This window comes from Leptosomus discolor, chromosome Z (assembly GCF_034619465.1).
Source record: "Leptosomus discolor isolate bLepDis1 chromosome Z, bLepDis1.hap2, whole genome shotgun sequence".
In the NCBI taxonomy this organism is placed as follows: Eukaryota; Metazoa; Chordata; class Aves; order Leptosomiformes; family Leptosomidae; genus Leptosomus; species Leptosomus discolor.
In genome coordinates, this window is record NC_141419.1 from 89,578,345 (window position 1) to 89,595,744 (window position 17,400).

Consider the following 17,400-nt stretch of genomic DNA (forward strand, 5'->3'; position numbering starts at 1 on the left):
TCACTGATGAAGACAGTTGAGTTGTCAATAGTTATGGTTCCTCCAGAGCTGGTAATACCTTTCGATGAGCACTACACAGAACCTGTAAGGAGTCAGAAGAAACATTTCTTTGAGTATTGCTTCTAAAAAGCCTTTAAGGTGAAGTTTTATTTTTTCATGGTTCCAGTTACTGATTAATAAGTCATTTTAAAGGCAGTTGACAGGCTTTGGATTCCGCAGTTGATCTACAGCCTTTTCTGCTCACAGCAGTGAAGAAAACCCAGAAACTGTTGAATACTGTGAAACTAAGCTAGAGAAACTTAGTATCTTACCACAGCTAATTGTTGAGGGCTTATGAAGGTAACAGACCTCGCTTAGCTCAATTTAAAGTTGGTTTGGTAACGGACATTTGATTTCCCTTTTTATTTTACAAGATCAGAATGGTTTTTCTACTTTTTAACACTTGTAGTGAATTTCACTGTTTATCTGTATAGAACTCATCAAGCTACAGCAGTAATAAGACTGAGGTTGAATTAATACTTGATGCTTTTTTATCTTCCCTTTTGCTGGGGAAGATGTATGTATTGTTCAATTCTTCTGTTACTAACCAGTAGTTTTATTCTTAGAAAGCTCTGATGGCTGAGCCTCTTTTTCCTAAATTGAGAACAATAACGCAACAGAAAATTTTGGGATAAATTGTGCTGTTATTTAGGGTTAAGTAAGATTGGTTGGTTGGGTGGTTTTTTTTTTCATGTAAGTACCTGCATGGTACGGATCAAAACTACCTTTTAATTTCCTTTTGCTGTTTTTATAGCTGGTAACTTGGTATCCTCGTACATGCTGTTTCTTAATTTCTGTGGTCAAATATATGCAAAGTCTTCTGTATGTTGTGGGAAAGAAATGTCTATTTCCTGGTCTGTCTGTTATTCTCTCAAAGGAGAGGTCAAGTGTCTTCACCTCTGCCAACTGGGAGTGAGTACTGTAGGGAAATATCTGGTAGTAAAACCTGTGTCAGGGGCATTATTCATAGCACACGAGTAACTGGCTTTTGACCCAGTCGGTTCTGTTTTTTGAAATACCCAAAGTAGCTTTGGTTCATTTGTAGAACCGACCTGTGTTTACCTCATACTATTTCTTTCATCTGTTTTTTGTCAAAAGCATATTCTAAATTAACCCTCTCCTCTACTGTCCTTTTTATTTACCAGTCTTCACTCTCCTTCCATAACAGACCACACCAAGTCCCTCTAATTCTGCCAGCATCCACAGACCTTTGTCTATGGCTGCGGCGTCCTACAATAATTTAACTTTTTGTTGCATTAGTTTCTTAGGAAAGCTCTACTAAGGAGGAGGGTGTTAGGATTTGTAAAGATACAGGCTCAGAGGTTAGTTACCTTAAGTTAGATGTGCTCTTGTTTATGGTTCAGTGGCACGGGTGAATGTTCTTGGTGAGAAGGTAGAGGGGTTTTTCCAGTGAAGCTATACCCGTTGCTTACTGAGTCCTAATTAGGTCATGACAGACCAGTGTCATGAATGCTTTCTTCTTTAGGAGCACTTTGGATGTGTAAAGACTGTGGTATCGATTGTTAGCAGTCTGGTGGATTCCGACATCAGTTGACATCTCTTATTACTGGCCAAAAAGCGATTGAGGGTTTGGTGTCAAGAACAGCCCAACGGCAGTTGGTATCTTAACCGTTACTAAATTTTTCATAATTTGAATGCAATGTGACTTTGCCTTTAGTGTATTGATACCATTTATTTTTCGATAATATACCTGCTGTAGATTCATGTTGCAGTATTTAGATTTTTATAACACTAGCTTAATAATTGAAGAAACAGATGAATAGTGTCAGTGGCTTGTGGATGAGAAAATGACTCAAGATCGGGGGTTTGGTTGGCTTACAGCTCCTTTCCAGCCTTTCTGTAGAATTTGGGCATGTCACTTGATCCTTCTTCTTCAGTTGTCCAGACCATAAAATGGGTATTTTACTGCCCTATGCCAAGAAGATACTGTCTTAAAGCAAAGACAGAGTACGGGTGTTGAATTAAAGTAATTTTAGCTTTAAAATATCTGAGGGTTGTTTCTGTTTATTTCCTATGGCAAAGATGTGTGAAAAGGTCTGACTGTAAAATACTCACAAACTGCAGGCTCACTTAAATATCTCTTAGCTCATCTTTGTTAAATGGCTGTCGTAAATCCGAACCACTTCTAGAGCAGTGACTTGGGCTTGTAGATGGCCAGAAGAGATGGGGAGATGCCGGCGAGTGGCTGGGTGAGCTGCGGAAGCGCCGGCAAGACAGCCCGGGCAGTTGTGGCGTCGGTTGGGTGGGCGGGCAGCGCTGTTACTGGAAAGGAACATTACACAGAACCTAGCAAAAGGTCTCTCTTATCTGCTGAGAGCATCTTTCCTCATGATGTCGAGGTTTGTGCAATTTTGGAGCGGTGTTTTGCAAGATCAGGTGAATCGTCCGATGCTCTCCCTTGCTCCAGGGCTGTCGCTGCTGCCTGGTGTGTAAGATGCTGGCCTTGCTGTCCTTCTGGACCCTGACTCTGATCTCATTCAGCCAGCTAGCCCGATGGTAAGGTGCAAAGCTTTCCTCTGGGAAGTTGAATTACAGCGGAGTTTGGTGGGTGCTAACTGGCCCCAGCAGGTAGGCAGTTCTACCTCTTTACAGAGGCAGTGGACTGCGGGATGGACTAAGGGCTCCTGGAACTGCAGCCTGTGCCCCACGGCACTCGTTGCTGCTTCAGGGTTTCTAAACAGCAATAGCAAGGTACATCTGTGCCTGTCTGGGCTGGACTGGCTTTGATTTTTGCGGGAGACAGCACCAGCCCTTCTGAAATGAATGCTGCAGTGCTGACATGACTTCACTGCTTCGAAGTTACGTTGCGGTTGTCCTGCTCTGCCAGTTGGAGCTATCAGCAAGTAACGCGATGTTTGATTACTTTCAGGCTGTTTCAGCTAAATGTTCTTAATAGAAATAAAGTCTGTGCTCTGAAAATCCGGGTTAATTTGTTACTGTTACGCTCAAGCAATTTAAAAGGTAGCTTTTCTGTGAGCATTACTTTATTGACCATGGTAGAACAACAGATCAATGGTTCTTGAGAAGAGACACTCTGTTTATAGAGAATGGCCTGAACCAGTGGAGGAAGCATAGAATACATTTCCTTTCAGTGACTGAAATGGGTGGGTAAACTGGAATAATTTGTTAAACAAAATCTTAGAAAAAGATGGTACATCCGTATGACTATCCTCAGTAGGGTCGTCTTCTGCAAGCTAATATACGGCAGAGAGAGAAAGAAATGAAGCATGGCTATCCTAGAATTGATTCTGCCACTGTTGAAAGAATAATGAAAAATCTAAGAGCGAGTCGCTTAAATTTTTAGGAGCAGCTAGTAATAAAAATATGCCCCCTCTTAATTTTTAGAATAGAGAGCACTGTAGACTTTAAATCGCTACGCTCTTGAGAAAAATGCTTTCGCTGTGAGAAAGAAATGAGATTTTTGGAAGTCTTAAGTGCAGCCAACCCTGTGTGCCTTTATCTGTATGCTAATGAGTTTATTTTTACAAGGACTGTGAGGTTGGTTGTTTTTTTTTTTTTTTGGTGGGATTCCAGTGCAACTGGTGAATGTTTCTGGAAGCCTGTGTGCAGCCTTGCGAACTATCCCATTGCTGGTAGTTACCTTTCATTTGAGAGAGGCAGAATACGTGCATTAACTATTACGATGCAAAAGCATGTGTTTAAATGTAAAATCTTGCTTCTTATTTACGATGAAAAATGTTGCTTTTCAAGATTTCAAAGGATGCTTCGCAAACCTTTAACACATATACTTGCAATTTTTATTCAGTCTTTGGATAATTTATATGTGCAGCCTGTTGAGCACTCAGTAGGAGCAGCCTGTTTTTAACCTTTGTTTGTTTATGCAAAATCAGTTGAAACACAGCATTAGTTTAATCCTTTCTTCTCTTGTTTTGCACCGCAATTCTCTTAGGTTGGCAATTCTCTTACGTTGTTGTTTGTGAAGGGTCCTATTCTTTAGGGTTGCTACTAGGCCTGATTTATGAATCATCTGATAAAGAGCCAGCTCCACTCTCAGAAATGTGCCTGGGGTGGAATTGTATGCCAGTGAGTCAGCTTCAGGGCAGCATTTTCGAAGGAACACTATATAAATTACACAGTTATCTATGTGGGGGTGGCTTAGTGTTATGAAAAATCTGCTCTAGAGCATGGTGCACCCACATCCACACAGAGCTGAGTCAACTGTCTTGTGTCAAATTGAGTGCTGGTCACACTTCTGTTGGTTTAAGCGTATAGGTATGTGTGACAGTTGTAAGAAAATAAAAAAGAATGTATGGTATCTTTGAGGAGGCGATGAGCAAGTCCAAAAGACAGCAGTTGTGAAGACCAGAAAGCATTGGTACTTATGTGTTTGCCTGGAGGCAGATTAGTCTTTTCTGATAGATGTCTAAATATTTGGATTGATTAGTTTGTTGTTACTTAGACATTTTGTTGTTGGCATCTCTGTATGTGTTATTTGTACTGGAATGTCACTGGTGAGTTTGCTGAATTAAGCATGTTGGCTTTTAATGGGAGGGAAGGCGATTCGACTAGGAAAAAAGAATGACCAACACACAGATACACCTACAGAGGTTTTCGGTGAAGCTTTGGAAGTGGCCAGAGTCACTGGCACTTCCCATCTTCAGAGTTATGTGGCTTTCTCTTGGAAGAGGACATAACTTTGATCTTTGCCAAAAGTTTCTCCTGTATTATGAAGTGGACTTGTGCGTTATGGTCAACTCTTCAGTGCCCAGGTCATGTGCTGTTTCTGTCCTTTCCAACCCACTGTCCTTAGACACATAGTCTATCAAGTGTTTGATTGGAGGTCTTGATGAGCTTGGCTGAGTGTTTATATTTTTTTAAAAAGTCAGCCGTTCCACATAACTTTATTAGCCTCAGTTGTATGCATTTGTCATTACCTCTCACAGCTGTTACTTATTCCATTTATGCTCTTATGTTGGTGAATGTGAGATAATATAATACACTGGTGATGGAAATAATTGTGTTAAGTATGAGCCACTATAGTCTTTAGTATAAATATGTCTTCTGTAAACATAGTGTCATGATTTGAGGTTGGGCCAGCCACTAACGCATGACAGACACTCTCTGTTAACCCCTCTCCCCTCCCAAAAGCCAAAAGGAGAGAGAACAAAAGGAGAGAGACTTCATGGTTTGGAAAAGAAAACTCAAACAGCTTTAATGAAACAATAACAATAAAAGAAAAGATAATAATAAGAATAAGGAAGTAATGAAATACATGCAGTATGTACAAATAGATACAAATCAATACAACACCAATACCGAACCCAACTCCCCCCACCCTGATGACGACACATTCCCACCAGGCTGCAGGGCTGGCATTGGGGCAGTCCCAGGCTGGACTGGGCAGCAGACAGGGACGGGAGGCAGGAGCTGGGCTCAGGCCCTGGATTCAGGGACGCACGGGTCAGGATCGATGACAGAAGGACAGACAGAGCCCTCCTCAGGTGTCGGCCATCGAAGGAGAGAGATTGACCCTGGTGACCCCTCAGCTTTCCACTGACCGTGCCGTCCGTGGGGTGGAACACTCTGTGGGTCAGGTTTGGGTCCCCTGGCCGGTTCGCTCCTCCCTGCAGGGGCGGCCTTTTTCGGGCTGGGGACCCTTTTCCCTCCCGCACCCCAACACGGGTACAAGACTCAGCAGTGACCTTGGTCGCTCCAAGAACCAGTCCCAGCCAGGGCCTCTCTGCATCCCGTTCCTTGGTGCTGGCTGTGACCATCAGGGGTTGGCACTGCTGGAGCAGTCCCTGTCTGGGAAAACAGGCTGCTGGTTCAGAGAGTGCTGTTAGTTAGAGGAGACCTGACTGAAAAGTTAAAGCACTAAAACAGAATTAGTTCTGGTTAACTCAAACCAGGACAATGTACTCACATTTAGATGAAAACACTTGACTTCTGTGACACTGGATCTGTAAGGTAGTAGATGCTGTGGAGGGTTCTCTGTAGTTAGCTGTGTTTTCTGAATGCATTGCTGCACAGGAGTCACTTAATTTAACTTTTCTATATGTAGTCATAAAAGCTTAAAAAATGCACTTGATGTTATTTTCTGCAAAAATGTAGGTACGGTTTCTCATTTTTCTAAAATTACGAATGAATGGCTAGTGGTGCGAGGAGGTGGGTTGTTCAAACTGTTTTCTTTCGGTGCTTACTAAAATGGCATTAAAAGACAATGTTCTGCTAGATAATTTTTTTTAATTTAAACAATTGCTGGAACTGTCATAAGAAGGTGATATGGTTGTAAGCAGGGAAAAGAAAGTGATCTGATGGACACTGCTTAAGAGGGAGAAATATGACAGTAGTAAACTAAAGTGACTTTTAACAGCAAGCTGCTATGAAAAATTCATACATCTGAAGTAAGAATCTGTCATATCCACAGCTGCTGAGAAAGAGATCTGGTTTGCTTCATATAAGCTAGGCATTCTTTTTCATTAATCAGGTCAATAACACCTAAAATGACAACGTAGAATTATGGTCAGGGTGTCATGGTGTTTATTAAGTATTTCAGGCCTTATCATTTGTTCGGGTGATAGTAATTTCCTTCTGACATTGCAGGATATGTGGTTATAAAGAAGAACATTTGCGAAGAGCAAACCAGACAAAGATACTAGAAAGGATGTATGAGTGGCCAGTTACTGACTGATATAGGGCATGCATGATGTCTTCGATGTCACTGAGCAGTAGTATATATTACTTAATAGCATACATTCCATGATAGTTGTTCTTCAGGAAGCTACTAACACCTCTGTTTGAATTTAAGTTGTTTGCTTTTAGTATTTTTTTATCTTCTTCTAAAAATTTCTTCTCAGAGCAAACAGTGCTGTGAAGGAAACACTCAGTACCCTTTCTTGTGTCTAGTCAGAACCTGTGACTTCAAGGTGTGATGAGACCAAACAGCAGGTGGTTTTTAGTCAAATTTGTTTTTTTTCTGAAGGGGTCGTTTGTGCTTGCCCTCCCTTCCCTCCTTCCTGGCAGAAAATTTCATTTATTTTCTGGTTTGGTTTTCTGCTGGCTTAGTGAAATGAATCTACCAAGAAAGGATGAGGCAATTCTGGTGCAAAGGAGGGAGTATGACTGCGCAGTCACTTTTAGGTGGTGAAAGAGCAGAGGGTAAACCCCATCCCTGTTAGTGGCAGCAAACTGTTAGACTGGCTGGCCTGTCTCTGTTGATCTGACCTTCAAAATCCTTTTGGATTTCTTCACTAATGTGCAGGTTTCATCGTGTACTAATTATGTGCCTTTACAAATGATTCCAGATTTGAAAGTATTTCCCAGGTAGAGGCACAGTTAGATATTTAATGGCTTCTGCATGCCGGTGTGTTCTATGTGTGACTGGAAAATAAAATAATTTCTGTTGGAAAACCTAGCACAGAAGTTTTTACAGAATTGCCTTTTAAAATCATCAGCGCAGTGTCTGTGCATCAAAAGGAGAATGACATTTCTGAGCAATGTCTAATTAAGTATCCATCTGTGTCTGTAAGCATCACAATTTATTTTTCAGTGCTGTGTTCTCATTTAAGTAAAAAAACTGGTCTTGATCACCCTGAGATTACCTTTTCTGGTATTGTTACCAGAAAAGGTAAAGTGGCAAGAAAGGAAGGGGATTTTTCAATACAGTCTCTTCCTCTCTCTGATCTGTATGTTTCTCAAGTAGAACTTGAGAATCAGTAAATTTTTTTCTTTCTTTCAGACAGGGCTTTCTTTGGCATAGAGATTTTCCCCTGAACTGTCTGTGTTCTTCCCTGCATCAAAGTTTGAGGCATAAGAGATTTTTTTGCCACTGAGATAAATATGAAGTTATTCTTTGTATACATACTTATACTCAAGTTGTTGATGTCTGAATAACCAGTTCGAGTGACCTGGAGAGTACAGACCTCATCACAGCAAGCACTTTTTTCCATGCAGACAGAAACACGTCAACGTTGATCAGATGTACACTTTTGTGAAGTTACTAGTTGCTGTGCTGCCTTCTCACTGGAAATACTATTCACTGATCGCTGTATGAGGGATCAAACCAGTGTGGCTTGAGTAGCTAAAGTAAGATCCTGCTTAATAATAATAAAAAAATCTTCTTAAGTCGTTGTAATTAGATTGTTAGCAAGGTGGCAACATGTAGATGAAAGATAATTCTTTCTGGCTGATAGGCCGGAGAGGTGAAAAGGCAAGTACAGGTGTTGTTACATTCCCTTTGGGAGCTGCGAGGTAGATGATGTTCTGAAGTAGGGCGTTTGTGAAAAAAGAGTCTCTAGTTCTCTTTGACTGCCCTTTAGCTTTGTGTCGAGCTCTGTTCTTTGTGCTCCCCAGGCTAAAAGGATGAGTAGTGCGGAAGCTGTTCTGCAGTTATTAATATGAACATTTAAATACATTTCTTTTGGCCAGGCTAATATTATTCTGCTGTGTTTGAGCAACCGAATTTTTCTGTGCGTCTGTGTTTCAAAACTCTTAGAAAAGGTATTTTTCTTTTCAAAGTGCATGACCAGAGCAAAGCTGGGAGTTGCAGTAGCAGATACAACACATATCCCACTGTGTATAACTCTGGGCCAGTTATTCTATCATCAAATCTGAGTTTTATTTACCTATATAATAGAAGAATTATTTGATAATGTAGATTTGCAGGTGAAATATGTAGAAATACTGAGTTTATTACTGTATTGGGATGCGTTTATGTCTCAGAACACGTGTAGTCATCATTTGGGTTTGTTGCTGCTGTGCTGTGGCCTTGGAAATAAATTGGTTCTTATGTAATATTTATTGCCTACATTAAATTACCAGCTCCAGAAATTCTTCTTTTAAGTTGCTTTCAAGAGAGTTTTACTCAGTGCAAGTGCTGGCAAACATTTCTCTTTGTATATATGTTCCTATATTTTATGGTATGTATTTTATTCCTTTTTTTTTAAGTTTACTGTTTGTTTTTGGTTTGGTTTTTTTTTTTCCATATTTGGCAGACCTGGAGTTGTCATCTCCATCTTTATTGCATTGTCTGCTGTTAACTAAGCTTTCTTTCCTTAGCTGGCATTTTTCTCCTGTAAATATTTTCATAATTCCCTTGCACCATATGGCATTTCATTCATTAGCCTGAAGGAAGCATGCACTCTATTTTAGTATTCTTTAAAAACAAGTTTCATAGTGGGTTAGGGTGGACAGGACAACACTGAGCTTTTCTCAGCACCTTTTAGAACCAGGGAAGGAGCCTTACTCTGTGCTGCAGGTAGAGGCGGGGGAAGCAGCATACAGTTATGTACCTACAATTACAGGCAGCTTGGGATGGATCAGGATACTGGAGAGGGATTGTCAGGGTACAGAAAAATCTCTCTGAAGCATCCGTGCTTTCTCAGGCTGCTTAAGTACCAATTGCCCTGGTCTGCAGAAGCACATTTTTTAAAAACTGGTAGATTAAATCTTACTACAGCTTTTTCTTGTCTATGCTTTTTTTTGAAGTACCATAAATTTATCCTTTACTACACTTCTAAACGATAAAAGTTTTGTTCCATGCCATTCATCTGTAAGCGAACGTGGTAATTTGTGTTCAATTCCAAGTGGAAGGCAAAATGTGAATAATGAAGATGAAATGATAAGTATTGATCTTTAAAACAAAATTTCCCTGAAGGTGCTTGTGCTTCAGGTACTTTGGGCTGATAACGTGCAAGTTATCAATCAGATAAATAGCTTGGTTTTTGTATTTGTACTGAAGCAATGCAGTTTATTAAATTATAACTTGAAGTAAGATGTAGGATACGGGTGTGGGTGGGTTTACAGCTCATACTATTCGATGCTGGTTTGCTGTTTTCCTGACAGATTTGAGAGAAACTAGGTCAGCCTGTAGGTTCTCATCCAACCAGGACTTGCGTGGGAAACACTCAAGGAGCACTTGAATGGTGTATTAGGTACTCCTGAAAAGTCTTTACACGACTCACCAGCATGGTGGTTCTCTGCTGAGAACAAATCTGCATTACGCATAGCTAATGTTTCTAAAGACCTTCCCTGTAGATGTCGTAGACCCCATGTCCTTGATGATTTAGTATCACTTCATGATGCTTCTTGTAAATATGTCTTTGGTACGTAAGGTCCGCTGGCAGAGCGGTTCCACTGGAGAAGGAAGGTGTTTGTAGTCCTGCTCTGTAATGTCCAGCAGCCGCTCGGTTTCTGCTCAAAGTGACTGGATTTCTCTTCTGTCATGTTGGCACTGTAAGTTTGCAAATTACCATAAAAACATGGTAATTTATTAAGGTTGAGGTCCTGTTCAACTGAGAGTAGATTTCTCATAGATATGGAAACAGAGCTATATTTTGGTCTGTCCAGGTAGATGACTACCAAGTCTGGGAATTTTCAGGCTGACGTTCTTCATAAGGGCTAAAATTCTCCATTAAAATATGTCTGAAGTTCTAGGTAAAGTTTAGCCTATGTTGTTTATAATATATTGATCTAAATTTTATAAAGTGAGAGTTTAGAAATATTTTTATTGTTTTCTGATCTGTTTTAATTATTCTCTTGAGGCACATCACACTTAATGTGATTTCAATACCATCTTTCATGGGCGTGTAAAAGGAAGAATAGTTTGGTGTAACAGGATGACTTCACTAGAAAAAAGTAAATACAGAAAACCAGTACAATGCTGAACCACACAGTCTGTAATTGAAAGCAATGAGTTGCTTGGGTAATGCTGTGAAGAGCAGGATCGAGTGAGTTATTTGGGTAAATTACTCTTACTGTTCTGTTCTTGTGCAGGCTGCTGTATTGCTGAAGTCCCTATCTGCTTCACCCAGACCTCCAGACCACGTGCCCCATGCTGTGAGACCAGGAGGACCTTGGTGTTCTGAAATGAAGATGGAGGCAGTGGGAAAAGCAGAAGAACTTGTTGATTCAGAAGTTCCACCAAAGACTTCTGAAAAGCAAGAGACTGCTCCTGATGAAGATGGACCTATAGAACTCGAGACGCAAACTCAGAAGGACGATGTGCCTGCTGCAGCAGACCCCGCAGTGCTCTCTTCAATGCCTTGCTTACTTATGGAATTGAGGCGAGACTCCTCGGAGTCTCAGCTAGCATCTACAGAAAGCGACAAGCCAACAAGTGGTCGAGTTTACGAGAGTGACTCTTCTAATCATTGCATGCTTTCCCCTTCTTCCAGCGGGCATTTGGCTGACTCAGATACGTTGTCTTCCACAGAAGAGAATGAGCCCTGTCAAGCCGAAGCTGTTGTAGAGGGAGACCCTTCTGCGGTGTCTGGGACTGCAGTTGGGAGGAAGTCCAGGCGATCCAGGTCCGAAAGTGACACTTCAACAATGGCTGCCAAGAAAAACCGACAGTCTAGTGATAAGCAGAATGGTCGAGTTACCAAGGTAAAAGGTCATCGAAGCCAAAAGCACAAAGAAAGAATCCGGCTCTTAAGACAGAAACGGGAGGCAGCTGCTCGCAAGAAGTACAACCTGCTGCAGGACAGCAGTACCAGTGATAGTGACCTGACGTGTGACTCGAGCACGAGTTCTTCAGATGATGATGAAGAGGTTTCAGGGAGCAGCAAGACAATCACTGCAGAGATACCAGGTAGAGGATGTTTTTTAAACTGAACTGTAACGCATCTGACATCGTTTCTCAGCTGTCATGCTAAGTTAAATGAGTGACACTTGAGAAAAAACCAGGAGAACTGCAGCTCTGTGTAAATTTGAAGACTGCAGTATGTTAACAAGACATGGGCAGATTTTAAAATGTGTTCTGAGGTTTCAGTGCGCTTTTGCACACCAACAAAGCATAGAAATGGTAAATTGGAGGAAGGACTGTCTTTGAATTCTGGAATTTTCAGATCTTTTCCTTTGTAAGCCTATATGAACTCCTATCAGTGCTGTCAAATCCCATTAGATGGTGATAATCTAATGAATACATTCTTAAGATAAGTGGCCAGCTTTGCTTTAGTATATTAAGACCACAGCTCGACAGCTGTGTTAGAAATAACATGGCATACCTCTTACCTGTGTTACAGTAAGGCCCTGCCCGTTGTTGCACTTCTGCTGTGCTTTCAGCTCGATGACAAACCTACCTAGCCTTACTGTAAACTTTTGCAGATTGCAGCTGGTCACCTATTTTAGGACACAAATATGAATTTGTTTACACAGGTGCCCAAGCTATACCCACACCTAAATTTTCAACGTTTTAGACAAAGCTGTACCTGTGTCAAAAGGAGATATAATTTTATACTTTCAATTTTCTGACACATCCCTCTTAAGACTGGAGGCAGCAGATTATGGGGGCCTTCTTATGATTCTGTTAGCAAAAGAAAGGTGAATTCTTCGGGTTTTGTCTGCTGAGTCTTTGTTATTTTATTAGCTCAAGTGCTGTGGGCAGGGTTTTGTGCTAATTATTCTTGCAGCATATTATACCATAGAACCGTCATCATATGGCAATCAAAAATAAAATCACATAAAAATAAACTTTTTGGCTTGCCAATTTTTACTGGGTTACATGCCTTTTTGCCTCTTGTGCTAGAAAGTTGGTTTTTTTTTGGAGATAAAGTACAGCTTCCATAGGGCAAGAATATTTAAAGGAAAACTGCAATAACTTCAGTTGCTGAACTAATGTTTGCTAGATGAACTATTTAAAATATTTGCAGCAGATTTTACAAATGACTGTGTTTTAGCTGACTTGATTATGGTGAATGTTTCTATTACCACAAGAACTGGCGTTTTTCCCACATTTTATTGCTAGGAAGCAGGTTGCATAGAGGAAGTTAATGTTTATTATTAGAAAGTCTGGGAAAGGCATAGTCCTCCTATAATTATTGTGTAGTAAACTTTTAATAGAGATCTAAAATTATTTTTACCAATTTAGTAGTTAGTCAGACTTGCAGCTTTCATAGTTTAGTGCCTTTTAATTTACTGTATTCACACTTTGCTGGGCAATTAAAGCCTGACTTAAAGCCTGTCGAAGAAGACTGCTTCATTGAGTTTTGGGACAGATTTGTCCCCGCTCCCCAAAAAACCCAAAACACACACACAATAAATCCCCCAGGTTATATTCTTTTTTTAAGTTGTAAAAGTACCTTGTCACTCAGAAAGACATCACGTGGTATTTCCAGATCAGCTTGAATTTCTGACTTCCACTGCAGAGACCTGAAACCACTCTAGGGTACCTTTTCTGTGTCACTAGGCTCTTCTGGATTTGAGCTCTCGGTCTTAACCGTGAGGTGCTTGCAGTGAAGAGGTCCCGTTGCAGTGCACAAAAGAACTTGATGTTTTAGTGATGATTACACAAAGGCCAAATTCTAACTGCGATGCAAGATGTGGGAGTGCAGAAACCATCCTGGGGAACAATGAAATTCTTATTTCATAGCATGTATCATCTGTTTGATACTGAATTAAATTTAAGACATTGAAACTTTGGAGGTGTCCATTTGGAATTAGGCGCAGTGCGTACCTGCCACATTGCGGTTTTCCTTTAAATAGAAACGACTTTGGTTTGTGGGAAACAGTCTCCAAGTACAAGAGAAAAATATTGTCTGTAGTGATAACGACAAGGTTGGCCAAAAATGCATCCTGTGCTACTTGTGGGTCCACGAAACGTTGTGGTCTTAACAGATGCAGTGGAGCTGTGAGGCGCAGTGGTAGGTTCACATGCCATCTGCGATCCCTCTTCTTGGAACTGGCAAAGTGCTAAACTTAAATTACTATTTTTTTTTTTTTTGTACTAGAAAGCCATTTTAGTGCACTTAGCATTACACTGTGAATATCCTCAATTTTTAGGGAATGAACACATAGTTAGAAAATAATACAGGGTATTGAAAAGCTTTACTGGAAATTCAGGCTGTGAGCGTCCTCTGCGCACAGTTGAAAGCTGAGAGGTTTAACTTGAACTTGAGTGTCAGGAAACGACAATGCACCTGTCGGAGGGACATAAGCATGAAAAAGCTTTTGCCTTTGCTTTTGAAAAAAAGTCTAGAGTTTTTTCAGGTAGCCTGTGTCCCCTTATTCTTACTGTATTTGGACACTTCAGCTGTAGTGTTGGTTACTATCTCAACATAGCTTATTATTTGGACCAGTTTTCAAATGTCTGTTTTCTGAAAAATAGCTTTGCCAACAGAGATGCTCTAAAGTTTTTAGTGACAGTTAATGTGCCCTTCATGTATGGAGGTTATACATACTCTGGCTCCTAACCTTCTGTTGACATGTAGCTTTACAGAACAGTTCGCTTGTGTGTGGTGTGAAAATTGAAGTGCCACGTTTGAGAATACAGTAGGCTTTCATGTTGTGTAACTAAACCTTTTCCATTTTAATAGTGAAGTTATTTTTTTTGAACCATCCACATCACTGGCTCTGAAATAAATTTGGCTAAATTAGTGAGGTAAGGAAAATGTTCAGTGAAAATGTACATGATGCCATGAAGTTATGAACTGAGCAGTTGTGCAGTACTCTCTACTGGCAGGCTTGTTTTTCTTTTCAAGAAAGATTGAAGAGTAAAGAGTTGAGCTCTTACTGTGGTGACACTGCAGTGCAAATATTGTGAGCTCAGTAGGAGCTAAGCACAATGTACACTATGTTATTCTGAATGCATTAGATGATGTTAATGGTTCAATCTAAACTTCATGGGTGCTACTGAGAATCTTTTCACTGACCTGAGCAGTCATAATCTTGGGCTCTTTAATTCAGGGAATGCTGTGATTTTTGAAGTGCTGCAGATGAGGAACAATTTCTTATCTTTTAATGATTGAGCCTCTCTGTTGGCACTTAGGATTTTACTATTCTTAAACAAACACCGGATAGCATTCGTGGCATTGTAAGGATGATCTTTGACACCTGAAATACTGTCTGCTAGACCTGCTGCTCTTGAGAGTTTTTCCGTTAAACAGTTGCAAATTTGACCATTCAAACTAACTCTGAATGAAACTGGCGTGAGAGCAAGTCTGTGAATTGATACTTATTTCTGTGTAAACACTTTTCTTTAGAAGGAAGGGAGTTTTAAAAATTCAAATATAGTACAAAAATATTGACGTTTCACCACCATTGTGCTTTCTACAGCTTGGGAAAATTTGTATTGAAATAGGGGTAACTCATGTTTTAGGCTTTCACAAAATCTGTTAAAAAGTTTGCGTATTGGTGTTGAAAAAGGTGTTGCAGTTTACTTTCTTAAAAAAAGAAAAAAGATTTTTTTAGTATGCAGAAATCCAAAGAGAGGGGGCGCAGTGTGTGTGAGAATCTCTTGGCCAGGTCTTTCCTCTTACGAATTACAGATAGACCTTGAAGCATCTTGCAAGGGATGAGTCTGGTTGAAGTAACTTTGAATGACCATTATATAAGAACAGGGAGAACCAAAATCTGTTAAGAGGGATTTGCAGCAAGATGCTCATTTGGAAGTGTTGGGTAGCCCAATGGCATGGAGGAATCCGCTGTTGCTAATGAGAATGAAGAGGCAGCATATCTTCTTAAATTGTTAAAGATGTCAGACTTGCTAAGTTTAGTAACTTTGGATTTGGTTATCTAGATAGTACTTAATAGATCCATAAAGAGACAGCACTGGGGCGTTTATTAGGTGTTGTTTTGCAGGAGATACTGTCTTGAAAATAAGATACAAGCGTTGGATTCTGAACCCTTTGTGATTGCAGATTTCTTTGCCTTTTAACTTGGTATAACTTCAGGAACTACAGAGCTGGAAGTTTACAGGTAGCAAAAGGACCAATTAGATAAATACTAGCATTTTTAATATAATAAAAATGCGGTTTTAGGCTTCCTTTTCTTTTAACCCTAAAGGCCTCCAGTAAAGAAAAGATTGAATAAGGTTTGTGGTAAGAAATGCAAGGGAAGCATTTGAAACCTTGATTTGCTGCTACTGTAAATTGCGGGTATGACATGAATGATGCCTTCTAAAAATAGTATTGCAGGGTAATATATGTTTCAATACATAGTCTCTTTGGTTTATGAAATAGTTTTGTCAACTTTGACGATGCTAGTTCATTCTTAACTTTAAAAGCCTAGCTAGATTGTCTCACATCACCATCAATAGTTTTTATTTAAATTGCAATTAAAACTTACACAATAGTATTTAAAAGTGTCTGATCGTAAGCCTGTGGTGACTGGAAAGACTGCCATTTAGTCACATTTATCTTAGGATAAAATCCCTGACTAAGGATGAATAGACAGAACCGCATTGGACGTTTAATGCTAGGAGTATATGAACAGAAGAAATACTTTTTTCAGGGAGGAAAAAGACGTTGAATATGGAAAAGGAACCACGTTTTAGGAAATAGATACCATTTTACTTAATTACTTTTAGTTAAAATGCAGTTGGAGGGATGTAAATTAGTTGCTATAAAATAATTTATTTTTGAGCAGAGGACCTGAATGCTGAATTTCCAGCCTGTCTCTTAGATGAACAGATAGGGGAGAAGACTTAAAAAGTAGGGTTTTTACTAAAAAGTTTTTGGCCCCTGATGGGTAGCATTGCTACTGCTTGGAAATAAAAGAATAATCTTGGGCTTTGTTTAGCTGTTACTGAAGGATTTATGTATACCTCATTTAAATAGCTCCTAAAAAGAATGTATTGTTTAAGTAATACTGTAATTTCGTGTACACAGTGAAATCCCACTGAAGATTTAGTGCCTTATGTTTTTATTAGTAAAAATTTGCTTAGGTTATGCAATGATTTCTTTATTGTTAGGCTATTTTCTATTATTCTTAAGCTAGACGATCCCACAAGTTTCATGTTTACATATTGAATTGTCAGGTTTTGTAGCTGCTTTGTGTAGTTTAATGTGATGCTTGTCTTGTTCTGGAATTACCTTAGGTATCGTTTGTGTGTTCGGAGAGCATGCACACATTGTTTATGATCCCTCAGACAGGTACAGAGTCTCGTTTTCTTGGGGTTTTACTGCTTCCTAGAGGATACCTGAGTGAACTCTTTAACTTAAAAATAGAGATACTGCTGCCTTTTATTGACACGTAGAGTAAGATAATGAGGATGGCCTTCTTGTTGCTGATGTTATTCCTGATAATCCCAAAGCCAGTCTATTTAACTGAATCGAAGAAAACCCAATAACAACTAAGCGTTACTAAGCAGGTATTCTTTATTGTGGTCTGCTGCCCGGCAGAGTTGGGGTCTGCATAAGCAGTGGGAAAATCGACTTCCACCCCTTCCTGTCCAGAGCGCATGCGCCATTTGAGCCTCTGTAATTCCATGTTTCTTTGTCTCAATGCAATCATTGCCTCTAATTGTTCCTATAAGTCCCATCCTAGAAATTATTTGGGAAAATTTGGAGCATATAAGAATCTGTGTATTCCAATTTGTTTTCCCAATTTGAACTTAAGCGGTTCACAAAAAAAAAGTCTTCTGTTGACCAGTTGCCCCTATTA

The 17,400-nt window shown here is 39.9% G+C and overlaps 1 protein-coding gene across 2 annotated transcripts in view; it reads left to right on the forward strand.

Annotated features, from left to right (window-relative positions):
- ARK2N (arkadia (RNF111) N-terminal like PKA signaling regulator 2N) overlaps positions 1-17,400 on the forward strand; it is a 45,695-nt gene that overhangs the window by 5,382 nt on the left and 22,913 nt on the right. Inside the window, exon 2 of one of the 2 annotated variants that reach the window (XM_086479540.1) lies at positions 10,795-11,611. In XM_086479540.1, the coding sequence (XP_086335666.1) occupies positions 10,888-11,611 (724 nt within the window). In that variant the 5' untranslated portion in view covers positions 10,795-10,887. Of the gene's footprint in view, positions 1-10,794; positions 11,612-17,400 lie in introns of those variants that run through there. The other variant, XM_009962226.2, reaches the window with a different exon arrangement.